The 22,093-nt window shown below is 58.0% G+C and overlaps 3 protein-coding genes and 1 pseudogene across 5 annotated transcripts; 3 read left to right on the forward strand and 1 right to left on the reverse strand.

The window, feature by feature from the left end:
* Positions 1 to 54: 54 nt before the first annotated feature.
* On the forward strand, positions 55 to 3,204 carry SCO2 (synthesis of cytochrome C oxidase 2). Of its 2 annotated transcripts, none has more exons than XM_072596423.1 (2): positions 55 to 844; positions 1,252 to 3,204. In XM_072596423.1, the coding sequence occupies exon 2, from the start codon at positions 1,266 to 1,268 to the stop codon at positions 2,004 to 2,006; it is 741 nt and encodes a 246-aa protein (XP_072452524.1). In that variant the 5' UTR covers positions 55 to 844; positions 1,252 to 1,265; the 3' UTR covers positions 2,007 to 3,204. The 2 variants fall into 2 exon arrangements, with proteins under 2 accessions (XP_072452524.1, XP_072452525.1); XM_072596424.1 differs by having other exon boundaries at positions 55 to 709.
* On the forward strand, positions 228 to 1,012 carry LOC140532115 (uncharacterized; annotated as a pseudogene).
* NCAPH2 (non-SMC condensin II complex subunit H2) lies at positions 2,582 to 11,305 on the reverse strand. Of its 2 annotated transcripts, none has more exons than XM_072596411.1 (20): positions 11,053 to 11,305; positions 8,494 to 8,595; positions 7,839 to 7,895; positions 7,441 to 7,524; positions 7,220 to 7,288; positions 7,003 to 7,082; positions 6,762 to 6,895; positions 5,902 to 5,997; positions 5,513 to 5,616; positions 4,896 to 4,973; positions 4,593 to 4,659; positions 4,260 to 4,367; positions 4,092 to 4,145; positions 3,902 to 3,972; positions 3,578 to 3,671; positions 3,437 to 3,493; positions 3,282 to 3,334; positions 3,091 to 3,192; positions 2,861 to 3,010; positions 2,582 to 2,750 (listed from the first exon to the last, which is right to left on the reverse strand). In XM_072596411.1, the coding sequence occupies exons 1-20, from the start codon at positions 11,158 to 11,160 to the stop codon at positions 2,610 to 2,612; spliced, it is 1,809 nt and encodes a 602-aa protein (XP_072452512.1). In that variant the 5' UTR covers positions 11,161 to 11,305; the 3' UTR covers positions 2,582 to 2,609. The 2 variants fall into 2 exon arrangements, with proteins under 2 accessions (XP_072452512.1, XP_072452513.1); XM_072596412.1 differs by having other exon boundaries at positions 10,965 to 11,161.
* Positions 11,306 to 11,404: 99 nt separating this feature from the next.
* LMF2 (lipase maturation factor 2) lies at positions 11,405 to 18,821 on the forward strand. The gene is made up of 14 exons (XM_072596410.1): positions 11,405 to 11,870; positions 12,340 to 12,593; positions 12,897 to 12,925; positions 13,326 to 13,522; positions 13,719 to 13,897; positions 15,207 to 15,348; positions 15,471 to 15,605; positions 15,783 to 15,888; positions 16,138 to 16,234; positions 16,313 to 16,495; positions 17,017 to 17,185; positions 17,463 to 17,574; positions 17,805 to 17,901; positions 18,172 to 18,821. The coding sequence occupies exons 1-14, from the start codon at positions 11,777 to 11,779 to the stop codon at positions 18,466 to 18,468; spliced, it is 2,091 nt and encodes a 696-aa protein (XP_072452511.1). The 5' UTR covers positions 11,405 to 11,776; the 3' UTR covers positions 18,469 to 18,821.
* The last annotated feature ends 3,272 nt before the right edge of the window (positions 18,822 to 22,093 follow it).

The following is a 22,093-nucleotide window of genomic DNA, read 5'->3' on the forward strand; positions in this document are numbered from 1 at the left end:
TGCGCTCGCCCGGGGGCACAGGGAATCCCACGTGGGGTGGGGCGGTGACGTCATAGTCCAAGTTCAAGGGCATTCCCCGAGCCTCCGTAAGCGCCACTTGGGTTCGAGCTTCCTTCTGCTCCTGCTGCCCACCGACTTCCCTTCACCCCAGCCTGGGGCGGGGAGCCGGAGGGGCACTGCGCGTACAGCTTTGTGCCCGGTAAGTGGGGGGCCGCAAGCACACAATAATAGATACAGGTGGGAGGCCTGAGTTCAAACCCTGCCTCAGACGCTGGCAACCCCCCAGGGCAATCACTTTACCTCCGTCGGCCTCAGTTTCCACATTTGTAAAGTGGTCATGGGAGTTGCAGAGTTGGGAGCAGTGAGGGCGATCTCCACTCAAGCATCGTACGCCGCAGGGGCAGCAGGGGGCGCTCACGTGCTTGGACGGAGATCCGGCGGCGCTCTGCGCAGATCGTCAGCCGACGCGTCGCGCGGCACCACGCACCTGCGCAGGCGCAGAACTGTGTGTCGCCCGCCGGTCCCGTCCCACGCGCTGCGCATGCTCCTTGGCCTCCTAACCAAGGTGGCTTCGGCCGTGGCCCGCTGAGCGCGAGTCAGACGCCCATCGAACCAAACATCCGGACTTGATCACGCGTGTATTCATCTCGCGAGATCATAAAAGAGCTTCCCGACTCAGGGCCGGCGGGCACACGGAAACGTGGGAGAGGTGAGCGCATGCGCCCCCTTCGCTTTCTCCCCTCCACCTACCACTTGCGTGCAGGAGGGCTGAACTAGCCCCGGCGGGGGTCATTCTGGGTCTCCCATTGTCGTCAGCACCGCTGCCTCCAGCCCAGGTCCCAAGGTCAGATTCAAGGAGTCAAACAGCACGATTAAGCAAGCACCTGCTGTGTGCCGAGCCTGTGCTCGTAATCTAAGAGGGGAGAAACTACTGGAAAGCAAACCCCGGGCAGGACCCGAGGGAGGGGGTGGGGGACACGGCCTGGGCAAAGGCTCAGAGATGGGAGCCTGAGTGAGCCCTCTAGCTTCTCTGGGCGAGGCCCCGCACACAGCCACTGGGAGGGGTGGGGGGAAGTGTGGGGGAAAGGGGGAGTGTGGCCGGGGGTGGGGGCTGGGGGGGGACTCCTCTCAGCCTCGCACTGGTTCAGAGACCCCACCCCTGCCCATTCTGCTCCTCCCCCTCCCCCTGTCCCTTTGTCCCTCCCGCCTTGGTCAGTGCCTCCTCCCACCCTCCACCCTTGTGTGTTGCAGGGCGCTGGCGTGAGATGTTGTGGCCTCTCCGGGCTCCAGGCCCCTGGCGCTTGGCCCTGGCCCACCTAGCCCACGTGCGCTGGGCCTCGCAGAGAGCAGGAGGGGGCCAGGGCCCCCCGGGGCTGCGCACCCGCCTGCTGGTGGCCGGGCTCTTCGGGAGTGGCCTGGCCTTGGCGTGGCTATCCGCCAGGGCCGAGAAGGAGCAGCGGAGGCAGCAGCGGCGGGTGGAGGCCTTGCGCAGTGCGGCCGTAGGCCAGGGCGACTTCCACTTGGTGGACCACACAGGCCGCCCTCGCAGCAAGGCTGACTTCGCAGGTCAGTGGGTGCTGCTCTACTTCGGCTTCACGCACTGCCCGGACATCTGCCCCGAGGAGCTGGAAAAGCTGACCAAAGTGGTGCACAGGCTGGATGCCGAGCCAGGGCTGCCACCGGTGCAGCCGCTCTTCATCACCGTGGACCCTGAGCGGGATAATGTGGCCGCCGTGGGCCGCTACGTGGGCGAGTTCCACCCGCGGTTGCTGGGGCTGACAGGCACCTCAGAGCAGGTGAGCCAGGCTGCCCGCGCCTACCGGGTCTACTACAGCGCAGGACCTCCCGACGAGGATCAGGACTACATAGTGGACCACTCCATTATCATCTACCTGCTCAACCCAGACGGGCTTTTCACGGACTACTACGGCCGCAGTAAGACAGAGGAGCAGATCACTGACAGCGTGCGGCGCCACATGGCAGCCTTCCGCAGTGCACTGCACTGAGTTTTCAGGGTCACCCACCCCCATCGGACAGCAGACCGGGCACCACGCCAAGGCCTGCACCCAGTTCTCTGGTCGGCCAGATACATTTATTCTGTGATAAAGATGCTCTACACATCAGCTCAACACGGGAGTGGGAAATAAATGGATTTCTTGTATAAACACAGTAAACTTGAAAGGGCCATACAGGTCTGGACTAGGGCCAGGGATGAGGGTAGGGGGGAGCAACCACACTGGCCACTGTGGCCACAGGCTCTGGTCACCAGGAGTGAGGAAGGGCAGGCCCCCAGGCATCATCTAAGCACCTGTCACCCCCCTGCTTCAGCATTACCAAGGGAGGGCAGGTGCTACGTTTTGAAGAAAAGTGGAAAGAACCAGCTGTAAGGGAGAGCCCAGACACACACACACACACACACACACACACACACACACACACACACACACACACACACACACACACACACACACACACACACACACACACACACACACACACACACACACACACACACACACACACACACACACACACACACACACACTCTCTCTCTCTCTCTCTCTCTCTCTCTCTCTCTCTCTCTCTCTCTCTCTCTCTCTCTCTCTCTCTCAGGGCAAGGCCATGGAGGGGGCTGTGTATGTCTGGAAGCGCTCGTGGGCTCGCTGGCGAGTGAGGAGCCTCAGGGACATGGTGTCCACCGCCTCAGCGAGTCCTGGCTTCTGGGCAATCTCCACTGTGTAGTCATTGGCCTGATGGGAGGAAGGGACAGCTGGCAACATGCTTCTCCCCTTCTTGCCCCAGGGGCCCAAACCTGAAGCTTCTGTTCTGGCACCCCTCTCCCAGTCCCTGCCCCACTCACCAGCTGCAGGGAGGCCAGCATGGAGCGGCACACCTCGAAGGCAGGCTTGCCAGCCACCAGATCAGCAAAGGGACACCACTCATTGAGCTGCCGAAAGCTTGCTACCACTTGGTCCCCATAATTGTGGATGTCGAAAGGAACATGTTCCTCCTGGAAGGAGGGCACCAAAGCTGACTGCCGCCCACCTCTGCCACCTACCACAGGCCTTCAGGCCCTGAGCTTGTCCTCACCTGTTCCTGGAGCAGGGGACCAATGGTGTCTTCCCAGTCCCGGATGCGCTGAGACAGCTCCGTCTCGTGCACATACTTCTGAGAGTTGGCAATAAATAATTCCTGAGAGAAGAGGAGAGGGCTCAGGAGGTCTTTGCGCCAGGTGCCACCACCCCACTGACCCTTCAGCCCAGCTCTTGAGCAGAACCTACCACATTCCTCTGGACCAGCTCCTCATAGCTCAGTGGGGCGATGGCCTCTGGCGCTGGGGGGGAAGCAGGGCTGAGTCAGCTCCCAGCCAAAGCTGCAGAGCCCTCCCCCTTCCCCAGCAGCTCCAGGGAGCCAAGCTCCCCTGTCCCAGGCCTACCTGGAATGCCCTCCAGTGGCTCCTCTGGCTCCACATCCTCCAGCTCCAAGAAGCTGTCTGAGGGAAGGGGAACAGAGGAAGCTAGACCTATACCCAACCCCTGCAAACACCAGTGCCCCATCCCCTCCAGAGGCTAGCTACCTCCTCCTCCCAGGTGCTCTGGGGACTCCTCCACTCGCTCCGCTTCCAGGGCCCACAGTCCTTCCTGGGCCTTGGGCAGCTGCTGCTCCGCTACCTGGACAGAGGCAGGGCAAGGTCAGCCACATGGAGGCTGAGCCCTCCTACCCCACTCACAATGGGCACAGGGATCACTTCAAGCCAGAAGGCCCAGAGGTGCTTCTTGAAGGGTTCTGGCGGTGATGTGGGATCAGACGCCCAGCCTTTGGGCCTCAGCACCTCTCTACCTTCCCGAGCAACAGCTGGGATGGAAGGGGGGGAAGTCCCTGCTGAGCCTACTGCCCTCACCTCACCCCTCCGAAGCTTCCGAAGAGCATCCACCTGCTCCTTGACTCGCTTCCAGTAGAGGGCTTCCAGGTCTGTCCAAAGAGAGATTGCCAGGGCCCTGGGTTCTGGTTCAAGGTCCCCATGCTGCACCAAGCCTGGCACCCTCCCCCTGCCTCTCCCCATAGGGGCTCAGACCCTTCTCCAGCCTCACCTGCAAATGTGGGACCTCTGTGCCGAGGTTTCTGGGAGCTACCACAGCCACTATCTGAGGAATGAAGTCAGTGATCAGCTAGTCACATGAGCATCCCAGAGCTCAGACCTGTTACACTGGCATCCCCTGCCCCTCAGGGGGCTTCCACCCACCCAGGACTTGACTCACAAGCAGCCAGGTACCACTCATGAAACCCCTGGAGTCTGGTAGAGGTCTTCCTTTTGCGTTTGCCAGACGTGGTTTCCTTCAAATTCTGTGGCAGAGAGTAAGGGCTCCCTGGGAGACAGTCAGGAAATCAGACAACGGGGAGCTGGCCCCAGGGATGAGCAGCCACCCAAGAGGGAGGGACACTGCAAACAGAAGTGGGTAACCCCAGGCCCAGCCCCCTGGGGATGGGCTTCAGATCCAACATTTTCCCAGCACCCCATGTGGGATTCCCTCAGCTCTGCAGGTGGGTCCCATCGTACTGCCCACCTCCCTCCATCCCTCATTACTCATTACCTTTCTTGAAGGGCTTGCCCTCCAGAGAGTCAAAGGGGTCTAGGCTCTGCCAGGGATCTGGGGGCTCCTGCAGCACATGATACAGAGCAGATACTGAGCAGGGGCCATGAGCTTGGGACCCCCAGTAAGGCCAGATGCTAGGCTACCTGCGTTGCAGGGGAGGAATAAGGAAGCCCTGCCCACCAGGATGCATCAAGAACGGAGATGGATAGAGCCAGAGAAATTCTGAGAGGGCTCCCTCCCCCATGCCCAAAGGTCCCCAGTAAAGGACACTGCCCCCCAAGTCCCAGCTTCTCCTCTTGCCTTCTGGTGCCATGATGGGTGGGGGGGAGTGGCAGCGGTTCTGCCCCGAAGCGTGTGCGTCCTTGATTCCAGGGTACCCTAGGAGGAATAGTGGGGCCAATCCATTATTATCAGCTGCCCATCATACCCCACTCTTCCAGCACCCGCCCAGTAAAGGCTGGAGGAAACAAGCAGCTGGGATCCCTGGCACCTGGTTACAGCTAGGTGGATGGGGGGTGGGGTGGGGGAGAAGGGAGGCAAAGATTCCTGAGGGCTGCTTGTGAGCAGAGCTGAGCCAAGGGGAGGACCTGTGATTACACTGTACTCCATGTGTTTTGCCTCTTTGCCCTTGGAACTGGGGCTAAAATAGGCTGGAAAGCTCAGGCAGAAGCCCAGGGGAGCTGAGCCCTGGGACACTCCTAATTCACTCTCCCGTGATCCCTCTGCTCACAGCTCTGAGGAACCTGGATCCTCAAAGGGCCCATACACCTCAAGCATGGAAGTAATCACTGATGTTAGAGCTCCTTAGAGCCATCATTCCCAGAAGCCTGTGATGTAAGCTCGCTAGGCATTACTGTCCCCATTTTACAGGTGAAGAAACTGAGACCTGGCCAGGAGGCAGATACTTCCCCCCCTACCTGCTGCTGAGTCCCTTGCTCTGGGGGCTTTGGAGAGGCCTCAGGGGTTTCTGGGTCAAGGAGCAGGTCTCCCACCTCCTCCTCACCTTCCGGTAGTGCTGCCTCTGGAGAAGAGAGAGGATGTGGTCAGACTGTCCAGGCTGCCGGTATAGGAAGCACTACCAGTGGCCAAATAGGCCCTGCATGCCTCAGGACCTCCCAAAGGAGTCCCCACTAAGGTGCCCAGGGAGCAGGGGCTGCCAGGCCCTCTCAAGTATTCTCAAAGTAAAACTGAATCAAAAATCGCCTCCATTTAAAATGGAGGGAAGGAGACAGGATGCAAGGGTAAGGCCATGCTCTGGGAGGAGGGAGGGTCCACCACTTTCCCCTCCTAAGCCTTGGCTCCACACCTGGTTTCTCATCATCCTCCTGGGAGAAGTTAAGCACTGAGGCCGGGGACATGCAGACAGAGACGTCTATGGGCATCTCCTCAGCCCTCTCAGCATCTGTGAAGAGCAGAATGAGAAGGGGCAGGGGCTGAGCTCATGCCCAGCACAGTGCCAGGTATGCCCAGCCCCCTCCACCCTTCTTCAAGTTGCTCTCAGCAGCAAGGAGCACATCCCAGGAGAAAGAGGCATTCAAGGTGTGGCCATCGGAGGAGGCTAAATGCCATCCAGGGAGAGGCCAGCACCCCTGCCCAGGTCAGGGCAAGTAGAGGCCCAGTGACCTGATTCCAGGCTGGCATCTGCTACATCATGGGTGTGGACAAAGGTCCTGGACCTCATGGGTACTCATCAGGTCAGACCATATACCGTGGTCAGGGGCTTCTTTGGCCTGAGGGACGCTCCCAGGTTGATCACACTCCAATAGGCTCCCCAGCCAGCTGTCCCAGCCTGCTCACTGTCTCCAAACACAGCATCCAAGCTGCCCTCTCTGGGCCTCGGCTTGGGCTGACCCCATGGCTGGAATGCCCTCCCTCCTCATTTTCACCTGCAATGCCAGCAGGAGGGCATCAGCCCCCATTTAGCCTGGTGTTTGTGTTGTGATTACTTAGCTCTGAGAAGAAGCCAGCCCCTGCTTTGGGGCAGGGTCTGTTTTTGCCCTTCTCAGGATCCCCCGCACCCAGCGCAGTGGCTGGCACTCAGTGAGTGTTTGATAAAGGCTACTGGATGGAGAGAATGCTTATGCCCCTTGACGTTGACCATCCAGGGTTCTGGTGGAGAACAAACTGCCCTCACCCCATCTCCTTCAGGATCTATGACCCTCTCACCTTGCTGGGTCCTCGGCAGTCTCTGCTCCATTGGGGACAAGCCTCCCGGCTCCAGCAGGAAGGCCCCACTGGGGTGGGGGGTGGAGGTGTTCATCCTGAAGTCCTTGCGGCTGGCCAGGACCTCCCCTCGGCGGCTGTGCTAGCAAACAACCGTGCTCTGAGGAGAGGCCCTCCAACAGAGACCCCCAGGTAGGCAGGAACTGGAAGGAGAACCAGGGCCAGGGGGCAGGGGCACCTGTACCTATAGAGTGGGTTGCTTTTCTTCTCTTCTTCATCAGGGGGCACCAGGGCCATGGGTACCAAGGGAATGACAGGCACGGCCTGTCAAGGGGCACAGAGAGCCACTTAATGCAGAATGAAGTCGCCTTCAGGCCCCCCTCCCCAACCTCACTCTCATCCCACTTCCCATGATCTCTGGCTGCCCAAAGGGAGGTCAAGGAGGAGAAGGCACCACGTACGTTGGCAGACTGGTTGTTCCTCAGGTCTATGTTTGCCCGGGAGACTGGGAGATCATCGAGGGACAGGAACTGTGGGGAGATAGAAGCAACAGCTGGCAGCACCTGCAATGATCTCCAAGGCCCCCACAGAGCTGTGCCCGGGGTGTGTGCATGTGCCTGTGAGTGTGCACGTGCACATACATGTGCATGCTCAGTGAGCGCTGGGCCCCTGAAAACCTCACCTCCTCTTCAGGTTCTGCTCGAGTTCTGCAGTTGTCATCAGCACTCTGTCCATCTGGCTGCACAGACGTGGCCAGCTTGTTCCGTAAATAGGGATGAGGATCAGAGATCAGTTGGGAAAGCTACAGTGGTGTGCCAGCTGGGGCCTAGGCTCAGGCTCTGCCAGCTCCCACGTCAAGGTTCCACCAGCAACCAGGCCTGGACTCCACCAGCTCCTGGGCCTTCCCTCCTATCCTCATAGTTTTTCTGTTTTCTCATTGTTAACAAACCCCCATGGGGAGGGGCCCTTCTGTATGTGAGGCAGAGCAGAGAGAGAGCACTGGTGGCTTGTGCCGTGCACAATGGACCCAACACAGCTCTTGCAGGTTCCCTTGCCTGTCCATATTTCCTCCCATCCTTACTTTTTGCCTGAGATGAAATCCAGAGCCTGGTAGACCAGTGAGTAGAGGTACTCCACCTGCCAAATGGAGACACAAGGTGAGGAGGGGGCCAGTGACCAGGCCAAGGGCGGAGCTGGCACAAGCAACTATGTGGGCCTAATCCCCTGCCAGCAAGAGGAATGCACATGTGGGTCTGAGAATGCATGTGCATGCTGCACCGGCAAATACAATGAGAGATGCTTCTCCAGCTTGGTGCCCCCATCTACTGAGTACCTCACCTCCTCTACACAAAGTGCTGCCACGGGTCAGGTGGGCCCCAAGACTTGTGACAGCCCACAGGCAGCAAGATGACAAGGAGCTGGAGCTACTGACCCATCACATGGTGGGCTGACTCCAAGCAAGAAGAACGTGCCCCTGGGGCTGCCACCCTCCCAGAAACTCGGGTGAAGGACAGAAGCTCAGAGGATCCCTCTCTAAGAGGCCTTGGTGAATAAGCAGGGACTCCTCCTGTCTGCCTTCACAGATATGGACTAACAAAGGGCCCAGAAGGTACCCAAGAGTCCTGCAGGAGCAAGGCCTCCTGCCAGCTCCCAAGGAATCAATCCCCTGGAGTGCCACTCCTAGCTATGCTGGGGGGAAATGGGAGAGTTCGACTGCTCCTGGCCAAAGGCTCACCTTCTTACTATAGACACAGGCAGACCCTTGGATCAGCAGTGCAGCCTCAATGAAGTTCATGGTGGTTTTGCCTTCATCAAAAGAAATGCAGATCTGGTCCAACTTCAGAACATGTGAGAAGGAACACAGGAAAAAGGCGAGTAAGCAGGAGCCCAACCCCCCACACTCGATGCCACCTCCCAGCCTCTGTTCACATTGTTCCTAACCACCATTGCTTCTCACCCCACCTCCTGCCCAGGATGCCTTGAACAAACGAGATAAAGGTCAAAAGCCAGGTAAGAAAGATCCAGGCTGAGGAGACTTCCAATGCCATCCCAGATGGGAGCACGCTAAGGACTACTGGGTTCTGGCACCTCCTGACCTTCCTCCTCCACTGGGGGGCTCAGTCCTCACTCACACTAGAAGCTCCCCCATTGTCTTGGTCAGACAAACTAGCCCGGTCCTGAGCGAATAAAGACACCTCCGTGGCCCCTGCTCAGCCTTTGAGACCCACATCTTGTACTATTTATTTTTAAAATATTAATGTTTTTTACTTTCCCTGAAAAACATATGTACAAGAGCACAACAAAAGATGATCCTGTGAGCTGTAATTGACCAACAAGTAAAACCTGCAGGGCCCAAACTCTCACTTTTTTAAAACATATTTCCTTCACTGAAATCTTGGCTTATTCCAATAGCTAGAATTTATCTGGATCTTTCAAGCCAGCAAAACTCCTTACACCCGTTAATCATTTTGATCCTCAAAACAGTCATGTGAGGCAAGTACTATTATTATCCCCAATTAAGCAATGAGGAAACTAAGGCACAGAAAGGTAAAGGGACTTGCTTAGGGTCCCACAACTCCTTAGTGTCTGAGGGTGGATTCGAACTGGGCTCCTCCTGCCTCCAAGAAATTCTGGAAAGCTCAAACTTTCATCTCCTCTCTATTTATCTTGGCAAGAGCTAGCTGTTTACCTGCTGTGTCCCCCTCTCTGATAGAGGTGAACCCCATTTCTTTCTATCCCCAGTGGCTGGCATCTAGTCAATGTTTAACAAATTTCTGATCACTGACTCGACTAAGGGGTACCTCCTGTGCTTTCCTGAACAGGGACAGAACAGTCAGTGTGGAGGACTGAAACTGGCTGAACTATACCCAAAAGGCTACCAGAGTAGCACTGGGTCAGTGTCTATCTGGGGGCTACCAGGGGAAGTGTACAGAGCTCAGTCCTTGGCTGACTCTCTTAGCATCCCGCACCCCCCACCCCAGGCTTTTCCTAAGCTTTGGTTCCCTACTGGAAGTCCCAGTGTTCCCATCTCTCTTCCCCACCTTTCTTTGGAAAGTAATCTGGTGAGGTGACTGGGCAAAACCTAGCAGCGGGGGGGGGGGGGGGGGGGGGGGGGGGGGGGGGGGGGGGGGGGGGGGGGGGGGACGGGACTCCATAAGTACCTGCAGGTGGGAAACCTGTTTATATGCAAATACCTAAGTAAACCAGTGCCCAGAAAGCAAGGACTGGTCCTGGGGATGCTGGTGGAGCGATTCGGTGCTCTGATGAGCTACAGTAAGAGGCAGCAAACAGACAGCCAGAGGCGGTAGGACATCGAGCAGTGCCCTCCCTCAAAACTCCTGAGCTGGTATGCAGGGGCTGCTCTGAGGTTAGGACAACCTTGTGGGGTAGCTACTACAAGTATAAGGTACATTTTACAGGCAACGAAACTGAGGCTCGGACTTGACTGAGACTAGGTCCCAAAATCAGCAAGTGTCAGGTAATATGGCTCCAGGTCCATCGTTCTTTTGAGTATCTTGGATTATATTTCTCTGTCACATCTGCCCTTTCTCTCCTCCAAGGGGACTCCCACCCTGGGGCAAGACCCTTTTCCTCTCCTGCCTGGACTGTCGCAACAACTGCTGGGGGGGGGGGGGGGGGGGCGAGTGGCTCCTGCCTGCCTCGAGTCTCTCCCCACTCCAATACATCCTCCATTCAGTCACCAAAGTGATTTTCCTGAAGCGCAGATCTGACCCCGTCACTGCCCGCCCCCCCCCCCCCCCACACACACACACACACACTCAGCTAACGCCACTGCCTCCTGGAGCAAAGGCAGAATGCCCAGCTCGGCGTTCAAAGCCCCTGCCACCTGTCCTGTCTCCCCCCCCCCCAGCGCCGACTCTTCGATACAGTGTCGCCTGCTCCCGCTGTCCCCCCAACAAGAGGCCCCACGTCTTGGCTCCGGACGTCGTTCCCCTAAGTCCCGCCTCTCTTGTAGATATCATGTAATGTACAAGATAATGCATTCGCAATGTAACACCTCGGAGCGCCGGGGACCACAGCACCTCCAGGGGCAGCTGCGCGATACGAGGGTCAAACCCCCCCCAGACCGTCCGCCCCCTGAGGGCAGGGACCCCAGCCTTGGCACACAGTGAACGCTTAAGCAATGCGCGCTAAAAAGCACCGGGCTCCACTCCAACTCCGGACTGGTCTCGCTCGAGCCCTCACCACCCAGCTCCTTCCAGCTTTCAGGGACATCACGGCCCAGACCCTCCCTGGCCCTCCATGACGTCACTCGCCCATGTCCCGACGTCACCTCCTCCAGGTACTCGCCCAGCTGCGCCGCCACATCCACCTCCCAGTTCTTGGTGAGGTCGCGGATGGGCTGCAGAAGGTGGGCGAAGCGGCTCTCGACGTCCTCCATGGACGAGCAGGCTGCCGGGGCTCCCGCTCCGGGCTCCACTTTCTGCTCAGGCCGCAGCAGAGGCCGCTCGGTCTGGCGCCATTTTTGCGTCTCCCGCTCAGAGCACTATGTGACGATCAAAGGCGGCGCCCGACGCACGTCGTGACGTCACGCGGGTCGAGTCCAATCGGCCGCGTGGAAGGGAAGGGGCGGTGTCTGGTAAGCGGGGCGTTAGCGGCCCCTCCACGTAGGGGGCGGCTACCAAGGAGAAGGGAGGCCCATTCCAGAGGCACGAAGGGACCTGGCCCCTACGATGGGGAGGGAGACTCTTCCTGGACTGGGCATCGGGGGACTGAGGCTCAGCTTTTGCCGAATGAGGCCCCGGGGAAGGACGGGGACTCTGATGCCACCACGCAGGGCGGGGCCTGAACGAATGCGAGGCTGGGAAGGGGTGGATGCGGTGACGTAACTGGAGGGAGCTGGCTCCCTTCGCGTTCGGGACCGCCCCCCCCCGGGGCGGAGCCAGGAGTCCATGACGTAACTCGGAGGCGCAGTCAAGGAGCGGGGAGGGGCCAGTTGCAGGCGGACCGACGTGTCTCTGAAGCTCCTGCCCAGCCTCGACCGGGACAGTCCCGCAATGGCGGGCTCGCGGCAGCCCCAGCGCCTGTTTCTGCAGGGCGTGGCGGCTGCCTTCATGTTCGCCTTTGCCTCGCTCTACGCGCAGATCCCGGGTGAGGCCGCGGGACCCCGCCCCCTATCCCTGGGGGGCCCTCCCTCCAGACACTCCCCAGCCCTTCCCCCTCCCCCAGGGACTCCTTCCCCCATGTGACCTCCCCCTTGCCATCCCCCTTCCTCCACCTTCCCCAGCCCCTCCCCTGGGAACCCTCCCTCTATCCAGCACCAGACCTGCCTTCCTCTCCCCCCCCCCCCCCCGCCCCCACTCCCTCCCATCCCCATCGGCTGCCACTCTGGCCCCTGTAGAATCCTCCCCCAGACCTGCCCTGCTGGGCCCCCTCCCTTCCCCTGGCACTCCCCCCTTGGCATCTTTCCCCTAGCGGCCCAGCTCCTTTCCGTCACCATGGCTCCTGTTCTTTTCTCCAGAGATGGGGGGAGGGGGCCACCGTCCTGCCCCTTTCTCCCGGCCCCTGATTCTCCCCTTGGGTGGGTCCCTGCTCCCCTCCTGACCAGCCTTCCCCCCAGGGCTGTATGGGCGCGATGGAGTCCTGCCTGCCCGCAAGATGCTTCGGCCTCTGGGGAAGGGTCTGTGGCAGCAGCTGTGGGAGGTGCCCACGCTGCTCTGGCTGTCCCCTCGTCTGGGGCTGGACACAGAGCAAGGCATGGAGTTACTGAGCCTTCTGGGGACGCTGTGCAGCCTGGGGGCCCTGCTGGTGCCCTCCTTGCGCCATAGCCTGCTCTACCTGCTGCTTTGGGGCCTCTACCTCTCCCTCCACGAGGTGAGAGGGCACCCTGGGGTACTCTGGCCCTGCCCCTCCCCCCTTCTGCTCTGGAAAGAAGCCACTGGCCAGCTGAGCCCTCCCACTTCCTGCCCTGCTCTCCATACTTGGCAGGCCCTGGAAACTTGCTTCCCTTCCCTTGGGATTTAGGGGAAAAGCATAGGAAAGCTTCTCTTCCTTCTTCCCCACAAGCTAGGGGACCCCTTGCCCTCCCCCTAGCATAAGCCCTTTGGGGAGGGGAGGGGAGGGAGCTGCTGCCAGTGCCAGCCTGGCCACCCTGCAGACTTTCCTATCCTCCTACAGGTGGGCCAGGTGTTCTTGTACTTCCAGTGGTAAGTGGCCAGGCTGGATGTGCCCTGCTGTCCCAGGGTTTGAAGAGGTTATGTGTCCTGGAGAGAGGCATGGCCTAGCAGCCCCTGGGCCAGCAGTGGAAGGTCCTTGGAGACTGTAGCAGACCAGATGGGGAATTCATTGGCTCCAAGGAATATGATGGTCTGGGCAGGAGGGAGGACAGAATAGGGGCTAGGTCTTCCATGACTGATGGAGGGGGCCAGAGATGGGAGTCAGGGCTTCTGTGGGACTTGTTTGTTTTATCTGGTAAGGTCAGGTCAGACTGACCAGGTACTCTGAGACTTTAGGCTCGGACCATGAGTGGGAGGGTCCTTTCCTGATAGGGGAGTGGCCTGGTTCCTGGTGGCCCTTGCAGTGATAGCCACTCCCTGGCCCTTCCAGGGACAATTTGTTGCTAGAGACAGGCTTTCTGGCGGTGCTGGTAGCCCCTGTGTGGCCCCCACGGGACAAGGAGACAGGGGCCCCGCCACACGCAGATGTCCCCTTCTGGCTGATCCGGTGGCTCCTCTTCCGCCTTATGTTTGCCTCAGGAGTGGTCAAGCTCACCAGCCGCTGCCCTGCTTGGTGGGGGCTCACAGGTGACCCACCCATCCCACCCCAAGGGACCCTGACACCCTGGCATCAGAGATCCTGACTTGTCCTGTGCCCCAGCCCCACCATTCTCTCATGAATGGTCCCGTGCCCCCACACTACTATCTATCCCAGCTGGAGGGATCCTGGCCCTACCCCCTGCCCAGAGTAATCTTGCTTAGGCCTCAGCTCTGCCTCCCCCAGCCCTGACCTACCATTATGAGACACAGTGCCTGCCCACACCTGCTGCCTGGTTTGCCCACCACCTGCCCGTCTGGCTTCACAAGCTCAGTGTGGTGGCCACCTTCCTCATTGAGATCGCCATCCCCGTCTTGTTCTTTGCCCCCATCCGCCGGCTTCGCCTCGCTGCCTTCTATTCCCAGGTAGGCCAGTCAGAGGGCCCTTGGGCACCCAGAGCAGAGTAGGGCCTAGGGTGGAGGGGACCAGTCCCCGCCTTTCCACTCCCCAGAATGTATTACGGGCCTGCTATGTTGGAGGCCTGTGCTACAGAAGTGAGAAAGACCCAATCCTGCCCCCAGAGAGCCTACATCCTCAAAGGCCAAGTGGAGGAGGGGATCACTAAGCCTGGCCCAAATGTGCACAGGATGGTGGCAAGATAGGGGAGGGCATTTCTGAGCAGCAGAGTGAGGAGGGGTACAGGAGCTCATCCCTCACACAGCCCTCCACTTCCCTGGGGGGAATGTTCATGGGAGGGACAACTGCCAGTCTGGAAAGGACGGGAAGGCCCTGGGCCTTCTTCATGGATTGCACCCACACAGGTAACACGGGCCCTCCTAGGTAAGCTCACAGCCCAGAGAGGGTCATGATGGCTGCTTCCCTGTCAGCTCTGGAGAGATCTCCAGTGGGCCCAGTCACACACTGTCACAAGTGGCCTGAGTAGAGGTGTGCTTGGAATGCAGCTGACAAAATGGGGAGGGACAGTTAACTGCCTGGGCACTGCCCAGGATTCACAAAGATCTCACATGCCAGAACTTTGGACTAAATCTACAGAGATAACTGTCATTGGCTTGACATGTGTCAAGTCTTGGGTCGAAAGCTTGCAAAAATCAGCTTCATGAGTCTTAGATGGGAGAGGCACAACCAGAGAGCTCACTGGAAAAAGATCTCAGGCTTTTAGTGGACCATAAGCTTGCAATGCTTTACTAGTCTTCTATGGCAACCAGAGTCGTTCAAAGCTATTAGGTTTGACTCTGGCTGCTTCAGCTTAGAAAGGGCTTAGAGAAGTGGGAGAGCAATGGCAGGAGAGGACCCAAGATGATAAGAGTCACATGAGGGTTAATGGAAGGAGCTGAGAGTTGGTGGCAGCATGCCAGGGTTCTCACACCTGTTATGCGGAAAGGGGATCAGAGGTGGCCTGCTTGGCCCTAGTGGGCCAGAGGGCTTTGTGGTTAGGGAGGGCTTCCAGCCTGGGGTGGGCTGACCACTTGGTACAGCTGTGGAGGCCCACCCTGCTTGGCCTTGGTGGGGGAGAACAGATCTCAGATGCCTTTGGGAAGGGTAGCAGGAGGGCTGTGGGGGCCTGGGGAGGGCTGGCTCAGGAATCTGTTCCCTCCCTCCCTTGCCCCTTCCCCTGCCTCTCCCCTTCTCCTCCTCTGTTGTCCCATCCCTCATTCCCCACCCCTCCCCGCTGGTGGAGTGGCCACCCTAACTCCTCTCTGCTGCCTTCCCCAGGCCTTGCTCCAGATTCTGATCATCCTCACGGGGAATTACAATTTCTTCAACCTGCTCACCCTGGTGCTCACCACATCCCTGCTGGATGACCAACATGTGACCTGGTGGCTGGGCACAGGCCGGACAAGGTGGCCACCTGCTTGTAAGTGCCAGCCCCCTGGCAACATTGCCTGAGCCCTTGGCCCTGGCTGGGCCCCAGATAGCAGTGACTGTGACCCAGCAGGCTCAGGCCCCACTCCCCACCTCCCATCTTTGTCTCTGCAGCCCAGGCCTGGCGGCTGCTGACAACCCTGTCCCTGCTTCTGGAGTTAACTGTTTATGGGCTCCTGGCCTACGGTACAGCTCACTACTTTGGTCTGGAGCTGGACCCAGAATGGGGCGGCATTCGGTCCAAGACAGGTAGGATGGAGTCAAGCTTCTCAATTTGGGGGGAGGGGAGGAGTGCCAGGTGGGACAGGTGTGCTCAGGATGGAGGAGGAGATAACAGGGTTTGCCCAGGCAAACCCTCAGACCATTGGCCTTTCAGGGTCCACTCTCCTTCCTGATCCCCTTCCTCCTCCTCCTCCTCCTCCACAGCCTTCACCTTCCATGAGTTTTCCCAGTGGCTGAAGATGGTCACGATGCCCTCTGTGTGGCTGGGCTTGGCCTCCCTGCTCTGGGTGCTGCTGACTGCAGTCTACAGGTACTGAGCAACCCTGAGCCCTATGGGTCCTGAGCCCCTTCTCCAGCCCCATTCATTTTAGTAAATGTTGAGCAAAGCCCTACCCAAGCACACTTGGAGAGCTCATCCCCAGCTGTCGGCCAGTGGCTTGAGGGTTTCTGCCTTTACTGATTCCTAAGTCTGGCTGGCCTGAGAAAGGCTGAGATGAGGCAGGATGGGCCACAGAGGCACAGGAAAAGGTTGTTAGGATGTGCCCCCCCTCACCTCCAGGTGTGCCCGGATCAGTAGATGGCTGGGGAAACTCAAGGCCGCTGTCCAGCTGTCCATCATTGGTGCTGCCACTGTGGCCATGTTCACAATCAGCTTGGTGAGTTGGAGGGATGGGGTAGCATGAGGTCTTTGTGCCAGCCTGGCACCGCTGGGGCCACCTACACTGTCATTTCAGGTCCCCTACACCTATATGGAGTCAGAGACCAACAAGCAGCTATGGCCTGGGGCCTACCGCCTCTTTGGTGCTGTGGAGCACCTACAGCTTACTAGCTCCTACGGCCTGTTCCGCCGCATGACAGGCTTGGGTGGACGGCCCGAGGTGGTCCTGGAGGGCAGCTATGATGGGGAGAGCTGGACGGTGAGGAGGCCTCTAACAGGGCTGGGGTGGATGTTGGTGTGAGGTTAGAGGGGTAATAGGGATGCCGCAGAGTCACTGCAGACAGGAGTCTTGCCGGGCAGAGTCCTGGCCCCAGAGATGGGTCCCAGGGAGCACACAACAGTCAGGGCTAGAAGCTGTATTTATGTCGGGGACACTGCTGACCTTCCACTTGGTCCCCAACCTGGCTCCCCACGCATCCCCCTGGGATGGGCCTCTTTGGCATCTCCCCTCCCAACACCCTTGACTTGGCATGCTGCTACCGCTGGGAAATACTCTCTGATTTCCTCCTCCTCCCCAGCAAAAGAAGGTGCTTGTCTAATTCTTGAGGCCCCATTAACCTGCCTTCCTTGGTTCGCATATCTTCCTCGTGACCCTGTGTCCCATCCTCCCTGCATGAGAGGAACTGTGAGTCCCGTACTGGGCCAGCCAGCATAGGACCATATAGGAGGGAGGCCCTATGAGGAGGGGACCTCACCTCCTGCCCTTTCTGCTTCCCCAAGGAGATCGAGTTCATGTATAAGCCGGGGAATGTCAGTGTGGCTCCCCCAATTGTGATTCCCCATCAGCCCCGCTTAGACTGGCAGATGTGGTTTGCTGCCCTGGGCCACCACACCCACAGCCCCTGGTTTTCCAGTCTTGTCTACCGCCTGCTTCAGGGGAAAGAATCCGGTGAGGAGGAAGGGGCAAGGATTGTGGTGCTAGAAGAAAGAGGCACAGGGAAAGGTCCTGGGCTGCCTACTGCAGGGGAAAGTAAAGAAGAAGGTGTGGGATGGGGACTGAGGAGAGGTCTTTGTGCTGGAGGAGATGAGCAGGAGAGGGGGCCTGGGGAGCCCCCTGGTCTCCACAGTCATCTCTCTGCTGCAGAGTGGGAAAGGGACTGAGTCTCGAGAGCAGAGGGCCTGGGGTTGGGGGCAACATTCTCAGTAGCTTCTTTCCTCTCCATCAGTGATCCGCCTGCTGCAAGTGGAGGTTTCCAAGTACCCATTCTGGGAGCAACCACCCACGTACATCCGGGCACAGCTGTACAAGTACTGGTTCTCACGGCCTGGGGAGCAAGGGTGAGGTCCTGGTGGGAGGCAGGAGGGCAGGACTAGGGGACAGGGGTGAGGCCCTGGTGGGGGGCAGGACTAGGGGGCAGAGATGGGAACTTATCCTGAGGAGGGAGCATTGAGAGTGTTAGAGCAGCCACATACTGTCAAGTGACAGAAGAATTGTAGGCTGGGAAGAGGACAGGGCATGAAGCAGTCCCCAGCCCCTGCTGACCTCCATTTCATTTCCTGTCTTTTAGCCTGTGGTGGCGACGGAAATGGTCTGAGGAGTTCTTTCCTCCAGTGTCGCTGGGGGACAAGAAACTGGAGTCGTTGCTTACACGGTTTGGCCTCCAGGTAGGGAGGGACCCACTGACCTCGGCCAGGCTGGGAGTGGGCAGGATGGTGGGGAGGGTACCCCTCCGTGTGAACCAACAGAAGCAGGCAAGGAAGATTAGGCAGGCTCCCTAGCCTCACACCTTCCTGTCTGGCTTTGAGCTAGTGTCCTCACTTTCTCCACATGTAAAATGGAGGTTTTGGTATGCCTCCCAATGTTACCCAAATACTCATTATTAGTGTGGTCATTAGGGGCTGCTAGCAGGTTGTCCATCTCCCTCCCCGTTCCAGGACAAGAACTCAGGCCGACCCCGACACAGCTCCACCAGCCTGCTGCCCCGAGCCCTGCACTGGCTGCGGGATCAGCTGACCCCCCTGGCACCCACCATGCTGCTCTGGGGCCTCATCTGCTCCGTGGGAGCTGTCCACCTCCTCCAGGCACTGCTGCTTCCCCAGAGGCCTGAAACAGCAGGTGGGGAGAAGAACATGCCTCCCTTCCAAAAGGAGAAGGGGGGCAACGACCGGTCCCAAGCCCAGAGCTCAGAGGGTTCCAGAAACAGCTGCAAGGGCACCCGGAGGAAGAAGTAGTATTGGCCAGCCTGCTCGCAGGCTGCTTCTCAGATGTGGCTCCCCTGCCCCTGATAGGGACCTGAGGGGCTGGAAGGGTGAGGACAGGATGCTCTTGGGGCATCTGGGGGTCAGGGCACCCCAACCAGCCCCCGCCAAGCTCAGGACCTTGTCAGGCTCTCCCATCTGCTGCACTCTGGGTCATTCCTCAGGGCCAACTTTAAATGCCTTAGTGAGACTGTCTGACTTCCCTGGCCTAGCCTGGGATGCCCAGGGCTCTCTGGGCCCAGACCAGACTCTCACCCTTCCTACAAGTATGTAAAATGGATGGACAGAAGTCTTCCTCAAGTTTTCTAAATAAAAAAAGGAATGTCTTTGGCCTTTTTCCATCCTTAGGCCTGTGAGCAGTAGGCTGGGAGTTGATACAGGCCTAGGAGGGGAGAAAAGCTAGTCAGGCCTCAGGGGAGTAAGAGGCTGGGTATGAGCAGCCTGGGAGCTAGCTGGTCCCTCTCTGCCTAGGCCTGGGACCTTTGCTGCCTGAATGGGGTAGAGTGGAGCATCAGTAACCTCCATTGGTCCCCCTTCTGTCTGAGACCAGAGGTGGAGCTGGAACTCTCTGTCCCTCAGCCTCTAGCCCCCTCTGCCAGTCTACCCAGGGTCTTGAAGCATAGGCTTTGAAGAAGCAGATGTGCCAGGCTCCATCCCCCAAATCACTGGGGATTGAGGACCAAGGCCTGATCTTGGAGAGGGAGTCCAGGCTGGTGACACACTGAGTGCTGTTTAGAGTCAGTGTTTTCACTGAACTGAGCATCCTATCTTCCTAGACTTCAGTGCAATTTGGCATAAGGGAGATCAGGCTCAAGTCAGGACACTCATCTCTGTGCATGCCAAACAAAGGATAGTTAGGTAGTGGAAGGGAGTTCAGGGCACATTTAGTCCATCACACTCCTAAGGAATCTGCTCTGCAACCTCCCTGGCAGAGGAGGTTCTTTCCATAAATGATCCCCAAAGACGGGGAGCTCACTACTTTCCATGATAACCTCTGCTCTGGAATAGCTTTCCTTAATAGGCAGTTCTTCCAGACAGACATAGGCCTAAATCTGCATCTCTGCCCGTCCTCCCCCATGGCTCGTGATTCTGCCCTCGGGTCAGGCAGAACAAGTCTAGCTCCTCCACATGATGCCCTTCCAGCGATTCTAGATAGGGCTCAAGCCTTCTCTTTTCCACTCGTGTGGAGTGGACTGAAGGCCCTTTTTTACCCTGGCCACTGTCTGGGCTCTCCAGCCTTGCAGCTGGACAGCTTCCTCTCTAAATGGTGTCCCCCAAAACTTGACAGAAGATGTCCAGAGGAGGCCTGGCCCTGGCTGAGGGGCCCTCGAACCACCTGGCCCTGTTGAGTCCATCCAAGATGACTTCTGTGATTGGTACACACCCCACCACCCTCCCCTTGCTGGTCTTGGGGGTGTCCTGTAAAAATGCCAGCCATGTCTTGGAGACAGACTGCATTGGTCATTCTTTGGACTATGCTCTAAGGATAACCTTATTACCAAAGGGAGAGGGAAGCATCCTGCCTCTCTCTCTGTGTCTTCCTCTCCCCCTCCCTGCTTGTCTCCCTCTCTGCTTCTCTCCAGCTCTCTCTGTTTCTGTCTCTCTGTCTCTCCATCTCTCTGTCTCTCCATCTCTCTGTCTCTCTGTCTCTGTCTGTCTGTCTCTGTCTGTCTGTCTCTCTCTGACACACACACACACACACACACACACACACACACACACACACACACACACACACACACACACACACACACACACACACACACACACACACACACACACACACACACACACAAACTTGACTGATGGGTGAAAAGGTGTTCACACCTCCATCCTTTAGGATGGAAGGCTTGCTGAGGGAACAAAATGTGAAAGCTCTGGATTGTGCCAGGACAGCTTCCCAAGTCTCCCTTGTAGGCAAGCACAGGCTGCCTAGTGCTTGAGGCAAGCCAGCTGCTGAGTGCCCCCAGTCAGCTGCTTCATCACAGCCTGGACATAGAGCTCTTTGGGCCCCTACAGGAGCAACAGCTGGCAAGGGTGGCTGGACCATGCATGCTCAATTCAGGAGTTCCACTGAGGGAGGCCCTACTCTAGGGCACAAGTGCGCACAGGCCCCAAGCTTTCTGAATACAAGCCTGGGCATGCTGGCTTGGAAATCATGGAGCTTGGAGACAAGGCAGCAAGGAGCCTTTGGTGTGGACTTTGGTAGAGGAGCAGAGGTGAGAAGTAAAGGAAAAAGTGGGACTGATCCTGCCCAGTCCAGCCTAGGCTTTGCAGAGTCCCTCACCAGGCCTGGAAGTCCAAGTAAAGCCAGCCTTATGGGGCCAGGGAGGGGCTGTGATCAGAGCCCTCTTCTCACTGGGTTAGGGGCCTTGGTGCCCTACCTCCTACCTGCATGAGGTTATGGTTAGAGTCCTCAGGTTTGAGGATCTCTGGTCCAGGTCTCTGTACTCAAGGAGTTGGGGTGCCATGTAGGAGTTACCCATTTTTGCCCAATGTGAAACCCATGGGCAGTTCCTTCTGTAGGGAGGTAGGTTCTAGCACCAGTAGGAAAGTCACCATCCTTTCAGACCCAGATGGAGAGTAGGACCAAGTCCCCAGGAAGTGTGGAGAATGTGTCCCTCCCAGAGAATCTGATCCCCAAGGCAAGAAGGTTAAGTAACCTAGGGGATGGCAACTCAGCCCCTAATCTCTCTGGCAGAGGATTCAGATCCTCCTTTCCAGCCCAGGCTTCAGTCCCAACCCTTGCCTGAGAGCCTTCAGATTTTGGTTGATCAAAGTTAGAGACAGCCTACCTCAAGGAAGGAATTCTGCCCTGGCACCTTGTCTCACCAGTCCTAGGCCCACACACCCACACCCTTTCAGACTGAATTTGTGGCGGCTGAGCCAGTGCCAATCATTGCCTGCCTTGGGGTTATAGGTCCCCAGTCAGCCTACTTTGCTGGCTTGGGGAGGGGCAGTCAGTGCATCAGAGGGCAGAGGGACAATCCTGATGCAACTACTTAGAGCAGCACCATCCAGTTCAGTCTAACAACTTTAAAATCTTTCAGTATGTAGGACCCTGTGCCCAGTGCCTGGTGCAGGGAAGTAGGGTGAGGGAAGAGAACAGGGCACATTAGAAGGGGACTGAATTCGAGGAGTGGAGAGAATGCTCCCTTCCTACCTGTGCTGTCCGGAACTCTACCCTCTGCCTGTGCTGGCTTTGGCTACAGCAGTTGCCCAGGCAGGCCCAACCTCTAACATCCCGCAGTTGGAGCCTTTATTTAAGAACAACACTTGCTTAGCTCTTTCTAGGTAGAGAACCTTCGCTGGAGGCGGGGCAGGATACAAAGTGACCTTGAGACTTTTAGTGAATACAATGTGTCTATGTATAGAGTCTTGGCCCTCTAAAAATTACTTAGTATCACTGTCCACACGCCAGAGGAGTCCTAGGGACAGCACAGCCATCTTCGAGCACGCAGACTGATGATTGACCTCACCTCGTACATATCACAGGCTCCTAGAGACCTCAGAAGTCAACCAGTCCAGTCTCAGCAGTTTATAGTTAGGGAATCTAAGGCCAAAGGAGGTCAAGTCCCTTGCCCAAGGTCACATAAAA

Source organism: Notamacropus eugenii, chromosome 3 (genome assembly GCF_028372415.1).
Source record: "Notamacropus eugenii isolate mMacEug1 chromosome 3, mMacEug1.pri_v2, whole genome shotgun sequence".
NCBI classification, from domain to species: domain Eukaryota; kingdom Metazoa; phylum Chordata; class Mammalia; order Diprotodontia; family Macropodidae; genus Notamacropus; species Notamacropus eugenii.